This window comes from Canis lupus, chromosome 12 (genome assembly GCF_048164855.1).
Source record: "Canis lupus baileyi chromosome 12, mCanLup2.hap1, whole genome shotgun sequence".
In the NCBI taxonomy this organism is placed as follows: domain Eukaryota; kingdom Metazoa; phylum Chordata; class Mammalia; order Carnivora; family Canidae; genus Canis; species Canis lupus.
In genome coordinates, this window is record NC_132849.1 from 26,056,159 (window position 1) to 26,081,491 (window position 25,333).

At 42.3% G+C, this 25,333-nt stretch overlaps 2 protein-coding genes and 1 long non-coding RNA gene across 5 annotated transcripts in view; 1 reads left to right on the forward strand and 2 right to left on the reverse strand.

Moving 5' to 3' along the window:
• Positions 1–717: 717 nt before the first annotated feature.
• LOC140601331 (uncharacterized) lies at positions 718–1,678 on the reverse strand. The gene is made up of 2 exons (XR_012004355.1): positions 1,401–1,678; positions 718–1,173 (listed from the first exon to the last, which is right to left on the reverse strand). It is a non-coding gene; the product is annotated as an uncharacterized lncRNA (long non-coding RNA).
• Positions 941–11,790, forward strand: MRPL35 (mitochondrial ribosomal protein L35). Its single transcript, XM_072770111.1, has 4 exons — positions 941–1,080; positions 7,312–7,492; positions 8,146–8,290; positions 11,449–11,790. The coding sequence occupies exons 1-4, from the start codon at positions 1,038–1,040 to the stop codon at positions 11,635–11,637; spliced, it is 558 nt and encodes a 185-aa protein (XP_072626212.1). The 5' UTR covers positions 941–1,037; the 3' UTR covers positions 11,638–11,790.
• A 4,440-nt stretch (positions 11,791–16,230) lies between these two features.
• REEP1 (receptor accessory protein 1) overlaps positions 16,231–25,333 on the reverse strand; it is a 101,320-nt gene continuing 92,217 nt past the window's right edge. Inside the window, exons 8-10 of one of the 3 annotated variants that reach the window (XM_072770109.1) lie at positions 21,569–21,720; positions 19,234–19,301; positions 16,231–18,696 (exon numbers count right to left, since the gene is read on the reverse strand). In XM_072770109.1, coding sequence (XP_072626210.1) covers positions 18,465–18,696; positions 19,234–19,301; positions 21,569–21,720 — 452 coding nt within the window. In that variant the 3' untranslated portion in view covers positions 16,231–18,464. Of the gene's footprint in view, positions 19,302–21,568; positions 21,721–25,333 lie in introns of all 3 variants that reach the window. The other 2 variants (XR_012004351.1, XM_072770110.1) reach the window with 2 other exon arrangements.

Here is a 25,333-nt window from a genome sequence, read left to right on the forward strand (position 1 = left end):
TTGGAGTCCTCAGATTTTAAGTATGTAAAGAGGTACTAAGACCAAAAGGTTTGAGAATCACTGCTATATAAAATCCTGTATCTTTCTGTCCTGGCTCCCTGTCTTCTCATCTTAGCTCTTCCTGTTCTTATTGCCAAGAATGACTTTGCTCTTGTTAAAATCCATCCCATTCTTTAAGACTTGTGTTACATTCTCTTCCCTCATCATCTCAATCAGAATGCCTTCTCTCCTTAACTTCGAACTGCTCCTGTGAATCATCTGTCTTGTATTTATGTTCTGCACTTGTCTCATTAAAGGTGAACTCCTTGAGACCAGTGTTGATCCTTATTCATTTCAATCAGTATATGGTGTCATTTATTGTATATGCATGGAATCTTAACCAACAAGGATAGGTTAGAGATTTGTTTTCTGTTTGAGTGAACATTGGAAAAATGTATGATCACTAATTATCAATAAAATAAGGAACATAAGAATTGTTTAGGAAGGATTGAGATGCTGTTCTACCAAATGACAGTCAGTGTTAATGATTAGAAGAAACTATGTGTGTGTGATATCCTTAGGACATGTACATTCATTTAATTATGATTGGCATTCAATTTTTAAAAAATTTTAATAATATTGCTATGTCCCATTCATGCAGCCTAACATCTAGCAGCTTTGAAAGGAATATGTTATTTTTTGAAAGTTAATAAAATGAGCAAAATGAAATTGTGTAACATTTATTTATTTATTTATTTATTTATTTATTTATTTATTTATTTAGAAATTGTGTACTTTAGATGTCAAATGCTCACTGAAAATTTAAGAGCCTACCCAATGCCAGACACAGTACATAGGTACTTGTTCTTCATAGGCGGTGAAGAACTGCTTGGCATATAGAAGACATTCAATAAAACTTGCCTTAACCGTTACTTTTTTCGTTTTTGTTTTTTTTTTTTCCTTCTTTTTTTCTTAGACTCCACCCATACCTTTTCCTTAACTTCCTTTCGCGCTGGAGTTTTAGACCCAATGCGGCTGCCGTAGGGCGGGGTGGCAAGATGGCGGCCCCTGTCTTTGCTCGTGCCGTGAAGGCCGCCTCAGGTCAGTAGAAAGCTGCGCGCTGGATTTAGCCCCTCACAGAAGGCGGGACTGGTGTAGGATGGAGTAGGCGTTTAGCGTGAGCGTGGAGGTTAACTGGGGAATAAAGGCCAGAGGATTGTAATGAATTTTCTACAGGGCTGCCCGTGTTCGGCCGGTCGCATCGGACATCGCGGACGCTCGTGGACCCTCGCGGACCTACGTGTGTCCCCAGGTTTCCGCTTCCTTAGTGGCTCCTGGTCCTTCTGCCTTAGCCAGAAAGAGGGCCCGACGGACTGGGGCGGAGGGGGGTGAGTGAAGGAGACAGAAAAGTCCGTGCTAACCTTCTGATTGAGAGGCTAGGAGTCGCCACTCATGACCTTTGGCCTTGAAGTAATTTCTCAGTCTCAGGTTCTGCAGCTCTACAGCGAGGACGATACCGTGTACCTGAGAAGTAACCGAGCTCGAGCGTGTAGAGCGCTCTGCGTAGTGCCTGGCACACAGCAAGCGGGCGTGTAGGAGATTCACACGAGGTGCGGGAAACGGGCGATTGTTTGGCCTCTCAGCCCCCGGCACAGGGGCAGTCGGTCCGGAGGATTTCTTTCTTAACTAACGGAGTGAAGGCAATTAAATTGTAGGAGTTTTTGCAAAAATATTATTTAAGTATGGTAAGATTGTCAGTAAATCACTTAAAGGCAAAATAAATTAGGATAAAATCCTGTGGAAGAAGAATAGAAATAAAGGAAAACACTACAATGTAAAAATTTCCACCTGTTACAGAAGAGTATGTTTACCTGGGGTATTGTTAAATTGTGAAAATAACATTTAAAGAAAAATGTATGTGACATACACAAGTGGCTTAACAAATAATTCTAAAGCAAACACCCAAGGCAGGACACAGAACACTACCAGGAACCTCTTCTCCATCTCTGTGCTTCTCCTCATCAAAATTCCCTCTTTCTGCTAATTGTAAATAGTAGCCTCATTTGATTGTTAACCTTGCCTTTTTTTTTTCCTGTTAATAGTTTTAACATCTATATATACATCTCTAAGTTTAGTTTTGTTTAGTTTTAGTTTTAGTATTGTTTAGTTTTTCCTGTTTTTGTACTTTACATGAATGGAATCATACAGTATGTACTCTTGTGTCTTTTAATTTGTGAAATTTGTTCATTTTGGGTGTAGCTGTAGTGGTTTCTTGTTCCTATATAATAGTCTCTTGTTCGACCACCCTACAATTCTCCATTTTACGAACGCTGGGCATTTCAGTGTTTTCAGTTTGGGGTGATTAGAGATCCAAAGCTGATTTTCCTTGTGTCCAGGTACATGAGTGCAAACGTTTCTCTATCGTGTGCGTGTGTGTGTGTGTGTGTACACTTATAAAACGGGCTGTGGAATTGCTGAATCAGAATATATGTATATTCAACATTGCCTGATACTGTGAAAGTGATGTGCTTCTTTAAAGTCACCCCAAGCTCACCTGCCTGGCTCAGACGGTTAAGCATCAGACTAGATTTCAGCTCAGGTCATGATCTCAGGGTTGTAGGATTGAGCCCCGAGTGGGGCTCCAAGTTCAGTGAGAAGAATGCTTGAGATTCTCTCCTTCTCCCTCTCTAAGATAATAAATAAATCTTAAAAAAAAAAAAAAAATAGGGCGCCTGTGTGGCCTATTTGGTTAAGCAGCCAATTCTTGATTTTAGCTCAGATCATGATCTCAGGATCATGGGATTGAGCCCCTCGTGGAGCTCTGCATTCTCTGGCTCCCTCTGCCCCACCCCCAACTTGTGCAGTCCTCTTTCCAAATAAATAAATAAATAAACCTTAAAAAAAAAAAATAAAGTCACCCCAGCACTGCATGTGCCACATCCTCACCAACAATTGGTATTGCTAGACAAGCAAATTTTTGTCAATCTTGTGGGTATTTAGTGATGTCTCATTGTGGTTTAACTAGCATTCCCCTGCTTAGTAATGATCTTGAATACTTTTACATGTATATTGGCTACATATGAATTTTATGAAATATCTACTTAAATATTTTGCCCATTCTATTGAGTTGTCTTATTGATCCATAGTAGTTCTTTTTTTATTTTTAAGATTTTATTTATTTATTCATGAGAGACATTGAAAGAGAGGCAGAGACACAGGCAGAGGGAGAAGCAGGCTCCATGTAGGGAGCCCGATGTGGGACTCAATCCCAGAACCCCGGGATCACGCTCTGAGCCAAAAGCAGACGCTCAACCACTGAGCCACATAGGCATCCCCATACTAGTTCTTTATGTATTCTGAATATGTATCTTTTCTCACCTAAGTGTGTTTCCCGTATCTTTTCCCATTCTGGCCAGCCCTTTTAGTTTATTTAAAGTATCTTTTGATGAAAAGAAGTTCTTATCTTCAGTGACTTGAATTTATTTTCCTTGTGTTTTTTAGATAGATGATGTGGGTGGGTATCGACTCACTATGATATTTAGATTTCATTGAAAGATTTCATTAAAAGTGATTTAACAGCTTATTTTTAAATGTCAGTATTCTAAATATTCTGGAAATTATATCCTTTATAACAACTTAAACTATTTAAAATTTTAGATGTTTCTTAAAATTTTGTGAAAGGGTACATAAATTTTCAGAATTCTTTTCAAAAGTTATAGGGTCAAAAAATCTTGAAGACCACGACTTTAGACAGTCATACTCACTTCACTCCCCACTCTCCATTGTTTTGATTCCTGCCACACAGAGCTATTTGTAAGTCCCCAAACCTACCACACTGTTTTTTGACTCTTCACCGGTACACTCCCTGTTCCCTCTGCCTTTTCTTATTCCTTCAGAACTCTGGTTTTGTGTCACCTTCTTTGTTAAAGTGTCTGTGTTCTCCATATAAGAATGTGTTTAGTAAAAAAAAAAAAAAAAAAAAAAAAAAAAAAAAATGTGTTTAGAGAAAGCCAGTGTGTATTAAAATGCTCAAATTTAAAAAAAATAATAAAAATTTAATTAATTAATTAATTAAAATGTTCAAACAGGGCAGAAAACTGGAGGAACAGTTAATTACTGCCATTGATTTGTGTGCTACCCTTTTGTTAACACATTCTGTTAGACTGTATTCAGTTTTTACAAGCTAAATCATGGTGTTGGTCCACCCAATGGTATGATGGATAAGGCCCCCCAAGTAATTTTCCCAGGAACTGCTATCAAGCAAGGTTCACCCTTCCTTAATTTTTTTCTAATTTCAATGTATTTATCACAGATTTTGTCTTGTTAATTTTGATCCATTTTACTAAGATCACTTTGAGTCCTGATAGTCTTGGGACTTTGCTTTTACGCAGATTTGACGAACATATTTTATGCAGCTTTAGGGCCTCCATAAAAATTGAAGAAAATATAGTCAATTAGGGATATAGGAAAAGATGTTCATCAGAACAGCAATCAGCTAATTTGGAGATAGTTTCTAGTCAGCTTGGAATTTACCTAACTGTAATCTAGCCCACATTTATTTCTTTAGAATATAAAAAAACCTTTTCACATGCCCTTCTAAAATCAGGATACACTGTGTCTAGACATTCTCATGATTTCCCAGGTTAGTGACTACATCACAAAATGAAATGAGGGATGCTTGGGTGGCTCAGCGGTTGAGCATCTGCCTTTGGCTCAGGGCTTGATCCCAGGACCTTGGATCAAGTCCCACATCGGGCTCCTTGCAGGGAGCCTTCTCCCTATGCCTATGTCTCTGCCTCTCTCTCTCTCATGAATAAATAAATAAAATCTTTTTTAAAAAAATGAAGTTCTGGGATCCCTGGGTGGCGCAGCGGTTTGGCGCCTGCCTTTGGCCCAGGGCGCGATCCTGGAGACCCGGGATCGAATCCCACATCGGGCTCCCGGTGCATGGAGCCTGCTTCTCCCTCTGTCTGTGTCTCTGCACCTCTCTCTCTCTCTCTGTGACTATCATAAATGAATAAAAATTAAAAAAAAAAAATTTAAAAAAATGAAGTTCTTTTTAAGGAACAGTTCACTTCTAGTTCACAATGTAGTTTTGTTTTTTCTGTGCACTTTCTGTTTATCCATTCTAACCTTTTTTTTCTTACGAATGTGTCTGTAATTTACCCATTTATATGATCTAGACTCTTACCTGCTCACTTTCTTCAGAGGTGGTTTCTAAGAATTTCTGAGAGGTTTTGTTTTGTTTTGTTTTGTTTTGTTTTGTTTTGTTTTGTTTTAACCAAGACACCCAAGTTCTGATGACCTGTGGAAATTGGGACCTTTTCTTGTCTGCAGTCCTCCTCTTCAATTCACTTAATATTTCAAAGATTACCTCTTAGCTTGTAGTCATGCCTGCAAATATTTACAGTTCTTTGAAATATAAGTCATTATACCTGGAGACTTGAATGCCTTGCACTGAGTAGAGAATTTCACTTCTAAGTTCCCAGAGGGGCTCTCTCAGTCTCCTGAATCGTGGATTTCAGCTAACTCATTAATGTTTATGCTACCCTTTTTAGTTTGAAAATTGCTATCTTAGATGGAAAACAGAATAGCAAAATAATGAGTTTTAAGTATTCAGTCCTTCTCCTGCCATCTGTTAATATTATACCATTTTTGCTAAGCATTTTTCTGCTTATTATCTGCTATTATCATTCATTAGATCTCTCTGTGCCAAGTGCTCTTCCTAGCACTTTTCATGTTTTATCTCATTTAATTACCTCCCCATGACTAACCTTTTTTTTTTTTTTAAAGATTTTATTTATTTATTCATGAGAGACACAGAGAAAGAGAGAGAGGCAGAGACCAAGGCAGAGGGAGAAGCAGGCTCCATGCAGGGAGCCCCACGTGGGACTCGATCCCGGGTCTCCAGGATCACACCCTGGGCTGAAGGCAGGCGCTAAACTGCTGAGCCACCTGGGCTGCCCCCCCATGACTAACCTTACTTAAATTTGGGAACCTGGGGCGTAGAAGGGTTAAGTAACTTGCCCTTGGTCACAAAGCTAGTTAGTAGTAGAGCTAGAATATGAATACAAATCATCTGACTCGGGATCCCTGGGTGGCGCAGCGGTTTGGCGCCTGCCTTTGGCCCAGGGCGCGATCCTGGAGATCCGGGATCAAATCCCACGTCAGGCTCCCGGTGCATGGAGCCTGCTTCTCCCTCTGCCTGCGTCTCTGCCTCTCTCTCTCTCACTGTGTGCCTATCATGAATAAAAAAAAAAAAAAATTAAAAAAAAAAAAAAAAACAAATCATCTGACTCAAACACCAGCACTCCAGTTCCACACTATACTGCCTCTCATTTGTTAGGTAAAATCAGTGTAGTGGACAAAAAGGCAGTGAGTGGTTCTAAGTCCTGGCTGAATAGCAGTTTGGGGAACTTTATTTTTTAATCAACTGTTGAGGTATACTTTACAGACCATAAAATTACCAGTTTTGTGAACACAATTTGATGATTTTTAATATATTTAATAGGATGTGCAACCATCACCACAATCCAGTTTTGGGGGCATTTCCATCATCCTATGGAGCTTTTCCAGTGTACACATTCATAAGTCCCACATTAGACTCAGAATCTGAGTGGAGTCAGTGCCCTGTGAGTGATTCTGCTTTGTAGCCCTGGACTCTTACTTTGGCAACGGTGTGAAGAATAGGTAAGGAGGACTACATTCACTCCATGCATCTAGCCTCCCCAACCCCTACCCCATGAAGTGCCTTCTGATCTGCACCCAGGCATAGCCATACTGTCAGGCAAGCAGCGCTCAGCCTCTGGCAGGTCCAGTCCCCGCATGAGTCATGTTTCAGCCCCCTTGCCTTTGTGTATGTTCATCCTACCTGGACTCTCTATCTCCTCCTCTTGTGGCCTATTCATTTTCTAGAGGAGCGCTCAAGCACTTCTTTTGTTTTCTTTATGACTCCTTTTGCCACTCTGTTGCCTCTCCAGGGAATGGCCAGGCTTTCTCATCTCTGCCTCACCATTGCACTGTATGCTAGGGAGCCCTGTCTCATCGGAGTATAAGATCTGGCAGGTGGGACGTCATGTTAGAAACATTTTTGCCCTCTGTTGCTGAACACAGAACTAGGACATATCAGAGTAGATTGTGGTGATGGTTGTACAACTCTGTAAATTTATTAAAAACCACTGAATTACACAAATGGGTAAATTTGTGGTATGTAAGTCTTACCTTAGTAAAGTTGAATCTGATGCTTACCTTGTTTTGATACATTAATTTAAATATCTGGATGTATCTTTTTGGAGTATCGTATTAAACAAGTATGCTTCTCTCTCTTTATAGGAGTCTTACGGCCCCTGGTGTCTTCAGCCTATCAAAACTATGTCAAGAATGCCTGTCTTAGTTCTGCACAGTCCACCCGACATTTTAGTTCTCTTCAGACACCAATTGTTTCCTCTGCTCCCAGACTTAGCACATGTGTTGGAAACCTGACATGTGGGCATACTGCAGCAATCCTCAGCAGGTGGAGTATGTCTCAGTAAACGTTATGCTTAGACAAAAATTGTAAAACATTCATGTCTGCAAAGACATTTCAAAGCAGATGGTACTCTTTGCCTACCTGCAGTTTATTTTGTAGCCTTTGGCTGCTGGAGTGGGGAGAACATGATTGATAGCCATATACCTACGTGGCAGCAGCTGGGACTACTGAACAGAGCACACCTCCAGTGTTCTAGATGTAATTTCCTAGATGGAATCTGTCAGCCAAAGCAGAGGGTGAATGAGATGCTCAGCATGCAAGGTTGGCATTCATTTAGTCAACAAATATTCAGCTAAGGACCCCTGGGTACCCAGGTCTCAGCAGAAAGGATACTAAGATAAACTGAAGTCCTCAATGAAGACTTTATAATCTAGCAGGCAGATAAGAAGTCAGGTGACTAAAATATATGGGATAAATTCTCTCATAGGGATTGAGGGGGTAGTTGATGGAAGACTTACAAGCTGGCAATAGATGCTATTCTTATTTATGCTTAATGCCATGGATCATTTGAAGTAACAGTGTCTATTAAAGTCAGCTTTATCCAGTGAAACTCCTTTGCTCATTTTTAAGTATAGAAATGGATGTTATCCTTTAATGAGTCTTATTGATAAGTTATAATTTTTAAAAATATATTTTAGAGTGGCCCCCTTGCTTTCAAATGTCCTGAAGTTACCAGTGAGAACTGTAACATACTTCAGTTCAAGGAAAGGGAAGAGAAAAACTGTGAAAGCTGTCATCTATAGGTTTCTTCGACTTCACTCTGGCCTTTGGCTAAGGAGGAAGGTGAGTCTTCACACTGTTATTTGATTGAAAAGGAGTGGGAGCACATGAAAATAAAGCAGAATTCAGTGAGCCTATTCATTGACATATCTTCCTCCCATTTACCAGTAACTTTTATAGTGCTGTGCTTAAGTACCAGCTTGGCAGGCATCCCTTAATGTAAATGAATCCATGTGAGGAAAACATATTTACGCATTCATAATGGTAAAAGTCTTCACTGTAGGATGGGTTCATCTCAGGTCTTCCACATGTCTGGTGTATCTAGTGATCACCAGAAGCTCTATGACAGCCCCCAGGTGTAATAGCCTGTGGAGAGACCGTCTTTAAGCCTAGAGTGTTAGAGCGGCAGAGTCGCCTCCAGCAGGGACTTCGTGGTGTGGCTCAGATTGGGGGCTAAAGAGCTTTTCCGCCTCCTTTGGATTAGATTCTCTAGGGCTTGGTCTTTTTTTTTTTTTTTTAATATACATTTTTTAAGATTTGTTTATTTATTCATGAGAGACACACACAGAGAGAGAGGCAGAGACACAGGCAATGGGAGAAGCAGGCTCCAAGCAAGGAGCCCGATGTGGGACTCGATCCTGGGTCTTCAGGACCATGCCCTGGGCCAAAGGCAGGCACTCAACCGCTGAGCCATCCAGGCGTCCCATGGTTTGGTCTTTTTGGCAGAACATTAACCCCACATACACTTTTTTAACTATGTTTTTCTCTCTGGCAGTGTGTATGATTGAGGTTCATAGCAGATGGAACCCTAATGCCTACTCTGACCTGGGACCACTGCCTCTCAGGGGGCCTCTGACAAATTATTCCTATTCTGTCCTCTCCCACAGCATGTCAGGAGCGTGCATGTGGGCTTTTTCACTAGTGTCTTTATTCTCAGAAGCAGAGTAGCTGATAATTAGAAATATTCTGAAGACTAGAGTTTTGCAAAACCACCTTTGAGTTTTGATAAGTATTCAAATTTTAATTCCCTTTCACTACTCAGAAGTTAACAATTCTTTAAAGATCAAAATTTGTTTCCCCCTAAAAATAAAATACTTAATTGGTAGGATTTTCACTAGGTGAAAGGTTGAAAGGATTGTCTCCTATCTTTTAAAAAATCCTAAGTTTAAGGTAAATGGGTTAATTGAACTCTCGGCTCATTTCCCCTTCAGAACAATACTGTGGTAGTTCATTTGTTACATTAATAAATAGAAGCTCATGTAATCCCTAAGTAGCTGAACTCCGTCATTCACATAATAGTTTTAAGTTTTGTGAATTTTGGACCATTGGACAATTTCCTCCCCTTTGTTGTCATACTGATTACTTCCAGGTCTTCATCTGGCCCTAGATAAAATAAGCTAGGTGGATTTTTGTTTTGTTTTGTTTTTTGCCTTCCTTCTACATCCCTTTTATTGGGCCCTGTTAACCCTCCTGTTAATATAAAAGACCTGATCAAATTTTCTAATCATAATACCTAGTCCCCATTCAGGGCCCCAAAAAGTATTCTATGTGTGGAATGCCCTTCTTCATCAAAATGTAATATTAAGAGGAAAACAAAAAAGCTGAGTGGGTTAATTTATATTAATGTATAAAAACTGAAAATACTTTCTGCAGCAGTAGAAAGTAAATGAATTCATGTGAGGAAAACATATTTACGCATTTCCCTTCCATTTCTGAACCTAGAGAGTATCTAAAAAGCTTGAAGCATTTTCACAGTAGTTGCATTCCATAAAGTAATGATCAGAGGATACTAGTGGTAATCGGCAGAAGAGCAAATTAGCTGTAAGTCAGAGATCCACAGTAACCCAGCTCGGCTTACAGATTAGAAAATTATTACACAAATAGAGGGATTTGGGTTTGAATCTTTTATTTTTTAAGACTTTAATTTATTCATGAGAGACACAGAGAGAGAGAGAGAGAGAGAGAGAGAGGCAGAGACACAGGCAGAGGGAGAAGCAGGCTCCCCTGCAGGAAGCCTGATGCAAGACTCCATCCTGGGACTCCAGGACCATGCCCTAGGCCTAAGGCAGGTGTTAAACCACTGAGCCACCCAGGGATCCCCAAATCTTTTGAATTAAATTGTAAGCAATGAGTAGAAAAAAATATAATCCTTGGCATTTTAAAACCAGAACTCTTAAATAATGTTTCCTTATTTCTGAGTTTAACTGTACTGTAGAAGTTGCTGGTCACAGTGATGACACCAAGACATGTCGGAAACCCATTAGTGTAGTGCCCTAGGGACCCCTTGGCTTGAAAGGGTGAAGGGCTCTTAGCAATAGCTTAAGTTCTAATCTCTTCTCCCCTGTAACTTTCTGTGTGGTTTTAGCCACATATTAACCTGGGTGGCACCTAAGGTCTCTTCTAGTCTAAACAGACTATGATTGTAGATTTTGTATTCAATTTAATTTTTCTTTAAAAATTTTTTTCTTTCTAATTCAAAAATTCTTCAAAATTAATAATGCTTGGATAGTGTATATGGTAGTTCTGGGTCAAACATACAAGTTAACCATTCCTTCACCACTCCCAATAGTAGTTTGACTGTATTCATTTGTTATTCCTTAGAAAAGTACTTACTACAGAAATTGGTCTTAGTGTGAAAGGAAGAAACCAAACAATATACTTGAGAACTGTGTTTTGTCAGCTTTTGTAATACTTAGTCCCCTAAATGAGCACAGATGTTATCAACTAGCCAGTAATGCCCTTGTTCATCCTCCACATTGGAAAATAGTAGAATAGTGGTTAAGAACTCTTATTAGTTCTGTGACCTCAGTCTGCTAGGAAAACTTCTCTAATCAGTGGTTGTTTCTCTTTAATCTGCAAAATAAGAATAATAGTTTGTTGTTAAAGATTGTTGAAGAGGAAAAAAAAATTGTTGAAGAGATAGATAATAAGGTATGCATATAAAGTTAGTGATTATATTTATATATCATTCTGTACTTTGCCTACCACAGTCATTTAGCTTTATTTTCTGTTGTTTTAATCTTTTTTCAAAGTATTAAATTTTAATACTTTTTCAAATTGCACACCCCTCACTGAGAATTACATCTTTCTGAAAAATGTACCAGCCCCAATGAAAGTCTCATCTTTGTTCCCATTGGGCCTATAAGCCGTAAACAGTGAAGTTATCTGCTGTTTCCTATATAACACCATGTTTTGAATGTCTTTATAATATCATCTAACAGGCTGGTTACAAGAAAAAATTATGGAAAAAGACGACTGCAAGAAAAAGGCGCTTGAGAGAATTTGTGTTCTGCAATAAAACCCAGAGTAAGCTCTTAGATAAAATGACAACATCCTTCTGGAAGAGGCGAAACTGGTATGCTGACGATCCTTATCAGAAGTATCATGATCGGACAAACCTGAAAGTATAGATCAGAAGTTTTATGACTTCCCAGTTATTGAATATGCATCTTTATGTATATGATGTGTTTGCAAAATGGAATAAATACAAAACTTGAAGTTGTGCCAATTGGTATGGAAACACAGAGCTCCAACATTAAACTTACTAAAGTTTCAACATTTAATGTATTAAACATTTTCAAATTTGTTCAGGGAAATAACAATTTAAAATTGTTGATTATTTTAAACAAATGGTAATGGTTTAACTGTTTCCAATTAGGCTTATTTTGTTGCAAGGAATTTCAGGTTAAGGCAGGCATAAGAAGACTGTAAAGCTAACAAGTGAGCTCCAGCAGTGTGACATTATTATTATTACTACTATTATTTTAAAGATTTTATTTATTTATTCATGAGAGACAGGGAGAGAGAGAGGCAGAGACATAGGCAGAGGGAGAAGCAGGCTCTATGCAGGGAGCCTGATGCAGGACTCGATCTGGGTTTCCAGGACCACGACCTAAGCCAAAGGCAGACACCCAACCACTGAGCCACCCGGGCGTCCCTGACATTATTTTAAGTATGCATGCCTGGAAACTCAGGAGCCACCTCACCAACCGCACTCCCCACCCACATCTTAACCCCCAGGCCTCAGAAAGAATAGAAATTATGGGGCATTCTCGAATCTAAGGCACCTCTTAGGGCCTCAGCAGCGGACGATGGTAGACTTAGGCTTGGGGTCTGCCTTTGTATGTGACTCAATTTCTGCCCCCATAATAACTCTGGCTTGTACCTCTCTTAGGTTGTTTTCTGCATCCTAACCCTCAGACCCTATCTCCAGTCTAACAGACTAACTGGGCCAGCTGTCTGAGCCAGGGTGGGCTCCTGACTTCTGAGCCAGGGTGGGTCAGTGACTTCTGAGGAGACCTGGTATAAAGAGACAGCTGGCTCACTTGGCTGTGTTAATAAGCAGGTTCACATGGAGCAAAAAATAGTTATGTGGGCAGTTTCACTTAGAGGTGAGCATGGGGTGGCAACACAGGTCTAGTATTCTAGATTTATTGTGTTCATAACAGTTCTCAGTATATTGAGACAGGATTTTTATGGAGAGAAGAGTAAATGAAACAGCCTTTCAGTATGTCCTATTCATGAAACAGAAGAGGCTTTATAGGTGAAGACAAACATTAATTATCCAAGAGTTGAAACGCACTGTTTTTTTTTTTTAAGATTTATTTATTTATTTATTTATTTATTTATTTATTTATTTAAGAGAGTGTGCAAGAAGTGGGGAGGAACAGAGGGAGAGGGACAAGCAGACTCCATGCTGAGCACAGAACCTGATGTGGGGCTCCATCTCAACCCTGAGATCATGACCAGAGCTGAAATCAAGAGTCAGACACTTAACCCACTATGCCACCCAGGCACCCCAAGGCATTATTTTCTAAATGTTTGTTTACCCACCTGAGATTTCATATTTCTAATTGTGAGAATAAACATTTTCCAAAGACACATTGTAGAAACTAAGGCTAATCAGTCATTTTGAAAATGATGCAGGAGTTAAGCATTGTTCACTTGAAGACGGTTGGGTAAGAGGCATTGAAGAAAATTCTGTTCGCAGTGTGGTTAAAGTCTAGGGTAGTAGTTCTCAGCTATCCCATCAGAGTCCTGTAGGAAGCATTTTCAAACAACAGCATTTTGCCTGGTTGAAAAACCATTACAGTCCTTAACCAAATTACAATGGGGTTACATCCCAGTAAACCTGTTGCAAATTGAAAATATCATTAAGTCGAAAATGCATTTAATACACCTAAGCTATCTAACATCATAGCTGAGCCTAGCCTACCTTAAATATGCTCAGAATGTTTACATTAGCTTACAGTTGGGCAAAATTAACACAAAGCCTGTTTTATCATAAAGTGTTGGCTATCGTGTTCATTGAATACTATACCAAAAGTGAAAACCAGAAAGGTTGTATGTGTGCAGAATGATTGTAAGTCTGTCAGTGGTTTACCCTTGTGATTACGTGGCTGACGGGGAGCCTCAGCTCGTTGCCACTGCCCAGCATCAGGAGACAGTACTCTACTGCATATTGCTAGCCCAGGAAAATATCAAAATTTAAAGTACAGTTTCTACCAATGTATGTCACTTTCACACCATTGTAAAGTCGGAAAACCTAAGTCAAACCATCCTGAGTTGAGGACTATCTGTATTAAATAGAATTATGCCTCATTTGCTACTTCAAACCCTTTAATAAAGTATTTGGTGATGATAAGATGAAGTTCTGTTGTTAATAGGATAAGTTAAAGATAACCAAATTGAAATTCTGTGGCAAGTCAGTCTAGGATCATTAGAGGATTTTCTTAGAGGAACCAGTGCAGTGCATGTTCCTTAAAAGGAAAAGAGGTGACCATAGAGGGTTCTAAAACTAGAAGGCCATCTGTATGTCTCTGTATGCGACCAATGAATAAACAACAGACATCGGATGTGAGATGAGGTAAGAGTGAAGTATTCATTTGCATTCTGTTTTGATTGGTTTTCATTTCCTCATAACTTCTGAGATGGCAGAAGCCAATCACTTACAAGGTTTCTACATCATTCTTAAAGATTTTTTAAATTAATTAATTCATTTATTTATTTATTTGAGAGAGCAAGTAGTGAGAGGAGCAAAGAAAGAGAGAGGGACAAACAGACTCCGTGCTGAGCACGGAGCCCATTGTGGGGCTCCATCTCATGACCCCGAGACCATGACCTGAGCTAAAACCAAGAGTCGGATGCTTAACCAATTGAGCCGCCACCCAGGTGCTCCCACATTTCTTACCTGCCTGGTCCCTGCCTCTCCTACCCATCCCCAGTGGAATGGAACTGGTGCGTGAAGTTGAGGAGGAAGCCACTTTCCACTGCCTCCCTGACTGGCAGTGCAAGTGCAAATATGGACAACAAAGATCTCTGTTACAGGGGCCTCAGAGCACCTTGGTTTCTCCTAGAGGCCAGGGGTAGGAGACGTAGACACAAGGACTGGCAACCAGGCCTCAGCATCCAGACATGGACTAAAGTGGAAGGGCTGACAGGAAATGATTTCGGAGAAAGGGAATTTTCATATATATAATTTTTGTCTTATGGGTAGCACGGCTTATCGACACTGATTTTATAGTTTGACAACCAAACATCGTTAAAGAGTCTACCTAAATTACATTGAAATTTATGTAAAAGTCTAATTTATTGAATATCAACCATGTCCCAGCATGAGGATGGATATATAAATATATATATAAAACGTATCCTCATATCAGCCTTGCAGGGGAGATACTATATTTTTGAGTTTATTTTTTAGTAATCTATATACTCAACATGGGGTTCAGACCCATGATCCTGAGATCAAGAGTCTCACTCTTCCAACTAAGCCTGTCAGATGCCCAGGAAGATACTATTTATCCCTGTTTTATATTTGAGGAAACTGCAGTTTATACAGGATTAAATAAATTACCCGAAATACAGCTAATAAGTCACAGAACCTAAGTCTAACATCCTGGAATCCTGTGCATTTCCCAGAGCCTTTCCACATGAAAATTAATATCTAAATCAATAAGTGACTATAATCTAGCACCATAATACTAAATAAACACTTTTTCATGACACTGTACCAAGTCAGCCTTTAAATCATAGCTTTGCTTTTCTGTTCTCAGCTCTTAACTTGGTAGTCTCAGTTCTGTTGCCATTGGACTTGGCTCAGTAAATGAGTAAATGAATGGATTTTCAGCCTTTCCATCTCTTCATCTTCCTTTCAGCCTTCTGAATGTGCTTCCTTACCAGCTGCTGCTGTATTTTATAGCCCTCGTGTCAAGCATACAGAATATGACTATAAAGGCAAAGAAAATGAGGGTTTCGTTTTGATGTTTCAAATTTTAAATGCCCAAGTCTTTGTGGCCACCCAATGAAGATTATATGTGCCTGTTATATATATGTAATTTTTTTTTTTAAGATTCTATTTTAGAGAGAGTGAGCACATGAGCAGGGGGTGGAGGAGGGAGAGGGAGAAGTAGATTCTCTGCTGAGCAGGGACCCCAATGTGGAGCTCCATCCCAGGAGCCTGAGATCATGACCTGAGCTGCAGACACTTAACTGACTGAGCCAGCCAGGCGCCCCCATATATGTATTTTTTAAGTAAATTCTGCACCTGGGGAGATCAAGAATCGCATGCTCTACCAACTGAACCAGCCAGGCACTCAGTCTATAGTCAAGGGCTGCAGTGATGTAAAGGACATCCACACCCCCCAGTGTGCCTCCACACCTACCACCCTCTTACCATGAAGGGAAAATAGACCTAATTTTCTGTTTGCAGAATTAAAACTGCCTACCCCATGAACTTTTTTTTTTTTTTTTTTCAGCTACAGTTTCCTCTGGTGACTTTTCAAATGTAAAACATAGTACCAGGTTTAAACTTATGTAATCAACTGGTTTTCAAAACACTCATTTGATTCCCCCTACCCCGTGTAACATTTCTATGCAGTAGACATGGGGCCAAGGTACCAGGCAAGTTAGGGACTGACTACTCAGCTTCTAATTCTAGCTACCTTCCACATTTTTTAAAAAAAAGTATTTTCTCTTTTCTCGTAAGATCAACATTACAAAGATTTTTTTAAAAGAAAAATGTTAAGACTTTATTCAAGATATATATCAGGCATTATAACAAAACAGCAGAACTTCAACCTTTGGAATACTGTAATTTTACACCCTTTGATGCACAGTCCAGTATACTATATTATTACAGATCATTCTATAGGGACTACAGGAAATAAACTAGAGAAATTGCACGGTCACCATCCAGAAGGTCAGCTCTCTGAGTGTGTGCTGTTGGAGAATGAAGCCCATCCTCTGCCATGTCAAATACTGTGCAAGGTGAGGACTAGGAGATACTCAGCAGTGATCATGGTGGACGAGCACTGTTATCACAAACACACAGACAGTTTACTGTAGAGAACACACATTTCAGAGGCCAGTGAAGTGAGCAAGCTATTCACACAAAGCCAGGAGGGATTATGACGAAGTTCTCCAGTGTCTAAGTACACCACCGCATCTCCCCTCCTCAGAAACACAACAGGTGCCCAACGGCAAATAACTAAAAGTTATTACATGAAAAGTACAGACTTTTGAGCTAGCATTTTGTAAACAGCCTGTGTCTGTAAATCAGCAAATTAAAAATGTTCAGTTATATCCTCTAGACAGAACACCACACCACTACATGTACACTTTGAGGCATTCACATTTTATATCAGTCCATACACAAATATACAGCTTGTTGGATAAGTAAACACATTTTGCCAGAAATATGACAGCTGCTCTCATTTGTACAGTGAGTGTTTTTAAGAGAGAAACCAACTCCCTAATCAACACTTGAAGGAACAATAGTTACATTTACATTAAGACAGCAGTTTGGATACCTTTATATTTTTTTTAATCTTGAATGAGAAGTAATACAGCATGTCTGAGAGTAGAGTGCTTCAAACTTGTTTTTGGCATAGTTGAGTGCAAACTTGATAGCTTGTACTTGTTAAAACTTTACATCGTAAAATGGTGAAAATATAGTTTGTTCACAAAGGATCTCTGCTGCTAAAGGCATTTGTTTTTTTGGCAAAAAAAAAAAATTGCTTAAAAGCTGCTTAAGTTAAGCTGCTTCTGGTAATTCTGGGTACTCCCAACTAACAGGTAAATACATTTAAAGCAGATATTTTTCCTCTGAAACCATTCAGTGAGCGTCAAGAAACAGATGTTCTGTCTTCCCTAAAGGGTTTAGGTATTGGTGGGTGTGGGGCACAGACAGTGAAGAGCCCTCTGAACCACAAATTTGCTCTTAGTTTATTTTCCTAAATCCTATTGTAAATCACAAAGTCACCCTCAGAGGAATTGTGGGAAGAAGGGACTTAAATATGCATATCTGGCAACAATCAACTTCAGGTAAAACCCTTTCTCAGGTGGCTAAGATCCAGCCAGTGTGTCGTCAGCAAAGACTACTTATATATGTTCATGCAGCTCAGTCATGAAACGGTCTTTAACTGGGCCAGTTTATATCTGGTTGACAGTAAGTTCTAAGTGGTACGTAACACTAATTCTCTAATCTTCAGGGCATATCTATGAACAAACACAATCGAATTATTATAAGTGACTGGGTTGTGACCACTGCATGCATTACACTGAAAGAAAACACCAACTTTAAGCACGAATATACAAGTCCTACATTTAGGCTCAGCTCTCTGAGAGGGGAGGAGCTACCTCAGATCAAAATGCTATCTAAACCAGATTCCTCTTTTCAGGTAAAGTTCTCAGTCTAAACAGAGAATCCCTTCAGCTAGCGCTCTATTCTACCAAGCAATCCCAGCTTGCATACGATGTCCAGTGAGACACGGAGTGCCTGTGAGGGCGCGACTTCTCTTGCTCACATCCTGCACAAGCCAGGAAGGGAACAGAAGGATGTGAGCCACAGCTGCCCAGGAAGCTGAGCAGCAAGCCAGTCAGTAAATATCTCAACCTCTGAAACCTTTCTAGAACCCGGAGTTATGACAAGTGTCTCAGAATATTTAATGATGTATTTGAAACATAGTTTTAGGTTTGGGTTGGGTTGGGTTGGGTTGACTGGTTTTTGCTTAGTATTCTCTTAATCAAGTTGCTCAGATTATAGACTCTTCTACCTGGGGAAACAAGTCACAGAACTGGTTACTATGAAGGAGAAACAGTCATTCGTCCAACACTTTTGGAACACTCAAATGATTCCTCTCAACAGCCCTGTGAATTCACATCCCCAGGCAGTTTTACCAAGGGTGAGCCACCTGCCTCAGGCTTTGGTAAATCCCTTGAAAAGATTCAGAAGCTCTTAATCCAGAATCCAGGGGGAGACAAGCTTCTTGTGATTTCTCTTATTCTGGGCTGCTCCCCTGGTCTCATTACACTCATCTCTGTCATTACGATATTGTCTCTTCATTCCAAACATCTCTGGTCTATTGACTAAACATCTGTCTGAAGAAGATGGACCATCGTCCTGCAGGGAAGGGGATGTTCCACTGGAGTTGCATTTAGAAGCTTTAGAAGCACATCTGAGACATTCTCTAGAATCAAAATAATTTTTTTACATATCTTGCAGTTTTCTTACATGTCAGAACCCCTGGCAGCCCTTGCAAGTCCATCAGATTAAGCCAAAAGCCATAAATATGTACATCGTAGTCCAAAGTATTAGTACCAAGAACAAAAAAAAAAGTTTAAAAAAATTGCTTTGTCTGCATTTACAGGACTAAAAATGAAGTATGCAACAAATAAATTACAAATGTACATCTCAGCAGTGTGAGGGTGATCTATTTCTAAAAACACACTACTGTCAATCCAATTGTGGGAAATTACTACCTCAGAAGACTTAAAGGTCACACCTCCCCCACCCCCACACTACCTTTCCCTTTAGCCTCTCCCCAGCAAAATAAAGGAAAATAAAGATCTTAAAAGTGTAAGAGGGGAGAGAGAAAAGGCTATGTCTGTGAGGCTGCACACTCAAAACACACCAGCTTGCAGATTTCTATGTTATTAGTGACTAGCTCTTTAAGGCAGAGAAGAAACATTCTGTGGGTCCGGTGCTGTTGGCTCATCTCACTCACGTGGTTTCAGTGGCTGAGGATGAGGTACTTTTCTTCCTAAAGCGGGATCGAAGAACTCTAGGCGGTGCCTGGCAGAGAAAATAGAAAAAGGCATCCCTCAATTTGGCGTAAGCATGGAGCCTTTTGAGGTGAGCACCTGTGTGGGTTTGTGCTGAGAAACACAGCTCCTTTGGCCACACCCACATATGTGTGAGGCAGCTGGCTGGGAATCAGGGTCACACCCCAAGCATCCCATGCTGAGCCAGCAGAGAAGACAGATGCCTCCCTCCCTCTTATGCTCTCCCAAGTTCCGGGGTCTTCCTGGTGAATGGTTGCACAGAAGGATGACACAACTTTCTTGTTTCTGCCTTAGGAGCAAAATGATCCTAACAAGTGACTCAGCAGAGAAATCCCCCCCACCCCCCAATCTCTTCCCTTGTTCTCATCATTTCCTTTGGAAAGCAGCCTTCTGTTTCCAGGTACATGCCTGAAATTTCTATCACCAAGTTCCCAGTCCTCTTCCTGGATGTGAAATCCTTTAATGTACAGCAGGCTGCATAGCAAAGGGAGACACTGACTGTCCTTAAGTATAAAGGGTTCCATCCCATCTCCCCTACAAATGGCTACCAAGGATGGGGAGCCCTCCTTCCAGGGAACACACAAATCACAGAAGTTACTTCTGCAATGAAAGAAAAGGAAACCTCTGTCCTGGCACAGCACTCTAGGCTGGGGGTAGGGGCAGGGCAGGGTGGGGGCAGTGACACAGCTGGCCCCAAACTACTCTCAACCCCTGTCTCTGTCCACTTCTCTCCCCTAATTTTTTCTGTGGCACCCTTCTATACCTCTGTTCCTTTGGACCCAAAGCCCTTCCCTCCCTTCTCCATCTTCCTATTTTAGGACCCAGCTCAAAAGTCACTCCTGAGCCCCTCTGGCCACAGCCTCGACACACATACCCAGAGTCACCTTCTTATAGGGTTTTGCACGTGAGAGGACATCAGGACTTTACACCTATGGCGGAGTGTGCTTGATCTGCTCCCTGTCTCTCCCTCTACACTGTGAACTCCCCGGGGGCCAGGCCCACCTTTGCTGTTTCCCAGTAAGTAGTTCAGTGCCTGGAAGGCACACAGACGGGAGGGAGGAGGAAAGAGAGAGAACAAAGCAGGAAATACAAAGCTCTGGCCTTCCACATCCTGAGTCCTCAGGACACCTTTCTGATTAGGAAATGTTTACCAGCTACCTCTGGATACAGTAAAAGAAGAATCAGAGAAATCTAACTTTTGGTAACCTGTCTCAGGCTAATGAAACAGTAAAGCAGGTTGTGCAGCTTTAACAAAACAAAACCAGAATGGTACAAAGGCTCAGACCCTACAATGTTTTGGGCACTTTCCTTGTGAGAGCTGAGCCCCTACCCCCAGCACAGGCCTTCCAGGCTGTGATGGACAGGGCACACCCAGAACATCTTTTACCAAAACCTCTAACTTCAAAACTGATCCATAGGGGCCCCGCCCTGGAAATGAATCTGATGAACTCACATACACAGTGGTGATAACCACGGTCTGAATCTGAAAGGGACCGATAGGCCATGGTGCTTGAGTAGGCAAACATTTCAGTGCATTCCCTCATCTAAGTCTCCCAAAGGTCTCTATGTTGAGGATAGGGGAACTTGCCTCAGATGGACTCTCAGGCCACAGTATTCAGCAGATGGGCCACAGGAGAGGAGACGCGAGGGGCAGAGAGGAAGACTCGGGGGTCCCCAGTTTGGCCCGCTCCACACCTGGACCCGAGCCTGGTGACTCCCTGTCCACATCACAAAGCAAGGCCCCAGAGGCTTTAGGTTTGGGCCTCCCATCCACATCCTCAACTGGCCAGAGTACATGTATCTAGTATAACTGGTTCGGGTCATTTTGGAGGGCTGTGCCCTTTCACTAACATGTTACCAGGATCTGCTTTGTACCAGACACCATCACTGTGTCTTGGAGATATAGTGACAATCAGCTTTATTTATAGAAACCTGTCAAGTAACACATTTCCTGCCCCTAAGACACACATTTGGGGCGCTTTTCATTCACATACCATCTCAGGTTAGTGGTTGCACATTTTTCATTTTTATTTTAGGTACTATATCACCTCTCTTATTTCTAAGTAAAACGAGCAGAGTCCTTTTTTGCCTCTTGGCAGGTATCTGGATGCTATCTAGTGGTCTGTCCTGTTGTTTGATGGAGAGAGGTCTTCCTACCCCAGGCCCTTGGGAGATGCTGGATGTCCCAAGAGCTGCCAATCCTAGGACCCCCAAATCTCCAGTGCAAAGCCCTTGTGGGAACACATGCTCCAACCCGTGGCCCCAGACATCGTGTACCTCCAGGGGAAACTCCGTCTTTCGAGGCGCCTTATACTTGTACATGAAATCCAGCAGGTCTTCCTCCTCCTCATCGGAAAATGCCAATGGGTTTTGGACCTGGTGGGTCTCCCAAGCCTTCACACCACCCTCATTCACATCTCCCTCAACCACTTAATGTCCATTTAAAATCTATACAAAGGAGACAAAGTACAGCAGGGAGGGATCAATGTAGAAAGGAGCAAGGAAGGGCAGGCAAGGTCAAGGTTAGGTACACAGCACCACAAGCCTGTTAGGAAAGCCAAGGTCCCTACATCTGAAGAAGCAGCCAGCATCCTCTGGGCCTCCCTGCAGGGTGGTCCCAGGCTGTGAGGGTGCAACTGGAAGTGGGCAGGCACTGGGCACAGGAGGTTCCAGAACCTACTGATAAGCTACCAAGGGAGGTGGGGGTACTGCAGCCCCAGGAGAAGGAAGACGCTGTCTTAGCTGAGAGGTGTCAAGCCCTGCAGCTGAGACCTGTGATGCCACACTCAAGAATGCAGCTGAGACCTGTGATGCCACACTCAAGAATGCTCAGGGAAAGAATCTCTTCTAGAATGGATATGCAGTGATTTCAGAGGGGCCTGGCAGTTTCCTCTATTCCACAGACACGCTATGTTGACAGTGCCTTACACTTGCATATTTAGCTCCAAGTGCTCTTTGAGATAGGATGTCAAATGCCAGGAAGCCTTAAGAGAGAAACTTAAGCAAAGCTATGTAGATTTTTCATTTCCAAGGACAAATCCCAGAGAAGCAAAGAAACCTAGTGGAAAGAGGATCTGGGAATACCCTTTCCCCCAGATGACAGCAAGACCTTGATTAAATCCACAGGGAAAACTCCAGAATTAATTCATGTCGTTGAATGCACAGTATTTTTTAAAATGTTCCATGCTTAAGTGTATATTCCATGTCGTCTGGCCAGGTGGTCCTATTTTAGTCGAGATATAAAATATTTCCTGCACGTACCCAGCTTATCTGACACTCAAAGAGATAGCATTCTATGTTTCATTATGTTTCATATAATTGTGTTTACCTAGAATCACAGACTGTAGGGGGCCCTCAGATCATCTGGTTAACCAACCCCAAGGCCTGCAGAAAGAAAGTAGAAGTCTTTCTGGAACACCCTGCTACTGCTCCTAAAAAGTCAGTCACCAAATGTGTTTCCTCCACCACCAGGGGACTCGCTAGACTATAACACAGCTCCAGACTTAACCAGGTGTGGGTTAGGTTAAGTAAAACTAACAGGAGACCCTCTAATCTTGAGCAGCTTTTCCAGGTACTGCTGCTGTACTCCCCAACAGCCAGCAGGAGGCAGCACGAGCGCTAGGTTATCTGAACCACAAACTGCAAAGCTGACTTGTAGTCTGGGAGCGCCGGCTCCGACAGCGCCTGGGTAAGGGCCAAGACTTAGACCATTAATCTTCCTTTGATTTTTTATTTTTTATTTTTATTTTTATTTTTATTTTTTTGCTCCGTGCATCCCCCAACCTGGGTGGTGGGATGAGGTTAGCTTATCCTCTGGCCCTGTCCTAGGCAGAATACTGACATCATCGTAGAGTTTAGTTCTCAAGTCAGACCTTGACACCGTCCACAGAGAAATTCCTTCTGGACACAGATACCTCCTGCCTAACAGGAGGAAAAAGAAACAAGCCTGCCTAGAGCCAAAAGGCCTCCGCCTAGGGCAGAAACCACAGAAGCAGCCTGGCCAGCTCTGCCCCAGCACGAAACTGCATCCTAGGAGCAGACTTGGGGACTGGTTTGAGTGCCTCTGCACACGTAGTTCCCTCCAAATCTTGGTCCGGGGTTTTCCCTGCGCTGTTGCTATCCACTCCTTAATACTCTGATCACTCCCAGAGACAACTCTCGTGCAAGCTCATGGCCACAGCCACCACCTCCAAGCCTCAGGTGATGGCAGCCAAGGCCTTGGGCCTGCAGAGCTGCCACCCTAGTGCCCAAGGTGGGGTGGCCTCTAGGAAAGCGCAGGAGCCCCTGCTCTCTGCCGCAGCCTTGGCCAACATTCCGACATTCCTATTAGCAAGTGTGTCAGCAGGACTAAAGTAGGCTGGCAGGTGGCTCTACCTCTTCTCTGTGCGGTGGGGAGGGCAGGAGGAAGAAACTGGACAAGTCTCAGAGCCCTGGGAGGCCTGAGTAGATGAGTCTGCACCGAGCCCAGGCCGCTCTACCCCCGTCGTGCCAAACAAACCCCCAGGTTAGCCGACACATCCCACACAGCACACATTAGTGGGAGCCATTCACGGAAGTCAGCAAACGTGTCGAAGGAGAGCACGCCCATCTGGAACACTCACATCCGCGTCGCCGACAGCCGCCGCCGAGGAGAAAGAAAACAATATTCTGTTAGGGAAGGGTCTTTCCGGATGAAACGATGAACCTCGTAGGCACGTGTGAGCATGTGGGACCACGCCCAGGTCCACACCCAGACACACCGCCCTCACTCCTCACGCTAGGACGGGACGGCTCCTGCTGCTATTGGAGGAAACTTGGGCTGCCCTGGACCACACTCAAGGCCAATTCTCCCCGCCTCTCCCTCTCTCTCTCTCTCTCTCTTTCACTGGGATGAGTAAAAGGCATGACTTTGCTTTTTAATATGATGTCCCAGACACTTTTTTTTTAAAACGGAAAAATGTGCATCTCTATGACTTAACTCTGAGCAGTAATACAGACTTCAGTTCTACATTACATCAAGGCAGGTAGAGAGAAGAGGGAGGAGAAAGGGCAGCTGGGCAGGAAGGAGAGAGAATAACAAAGAGACCCATGCCTGAAACAACAGGGAATCCACTGACAGAGGGGCAGGAATGGAGCCGAAGTGGGGAGAGAATGTTCTTCTGGGGTCTGAGATGTACAGATGAAAATCATCTCAAGGGACCAGGAGTGCCCTCTGACCAAAGTGTCTGTGACCCCCTGAAATCCTCTCCCACCCAGCACCCTTCATTTGCAGAGATCGCCATACTTTATGGAGGGGACTGAGGCCTGGGGACTCTCTCACCATCACAGAGGGACCTAGTATAGACGAACCCAGTTCCTTGCAAGTAGACCTTAGGGAAACTGGGAAGTATGGGGAGAACTCTGGGACACTGGGTGTTAGAAGGCCCGAGAAAGGGAGGGCTGGGGCAAAGACTCCCAGATCACAGCTCTGAACAAGGCCACCCCAGCTGGAGGCCCCACCCCACCAGCCTGCTGCTCACTCCCCAATGTCTCCATCCCCACAGCTTCCCTGGGGGCGTGGGAGAGGCAAAGTCTACTCAATCCCTACAGTCAACTGCAATTCTATTGAAATGCACTGGAAATGCAGCCTCTAATCTGGAAACCCTCGGAGGTCACCAAAGGTGAGGGCTCCCCAGAGAACAGCACAGAGCAGTTCCATGAGGAAGGAATGGAGGAGAGGGCAGCTTTATTTTCCCTGGTCCCCCAAGGGATAATATCACAGAATTAGAGGCTTTCAGAATGGCTCACAGAATTTACAAACTCAAAATTGGTGAATTGTGAGAAATAATCGCAGTCGCCTGAGGTGGCTGGGAGCTCAAGGTTGGTCCCTGTGAACCAGGTCCAAATACTAGCCTCTAGCGCAGCAATGCAACCCCTCCATTCCTTCCTTTCTTTTTAAAATCGAGATATGATTGACATGTAACATGTTAGTTTTAGGTGTACAACAGAATCATTTGAGATATATACACACACACACACACACACACCATATAGACCAGTATGTGTATCTGTATATCTGTCTCT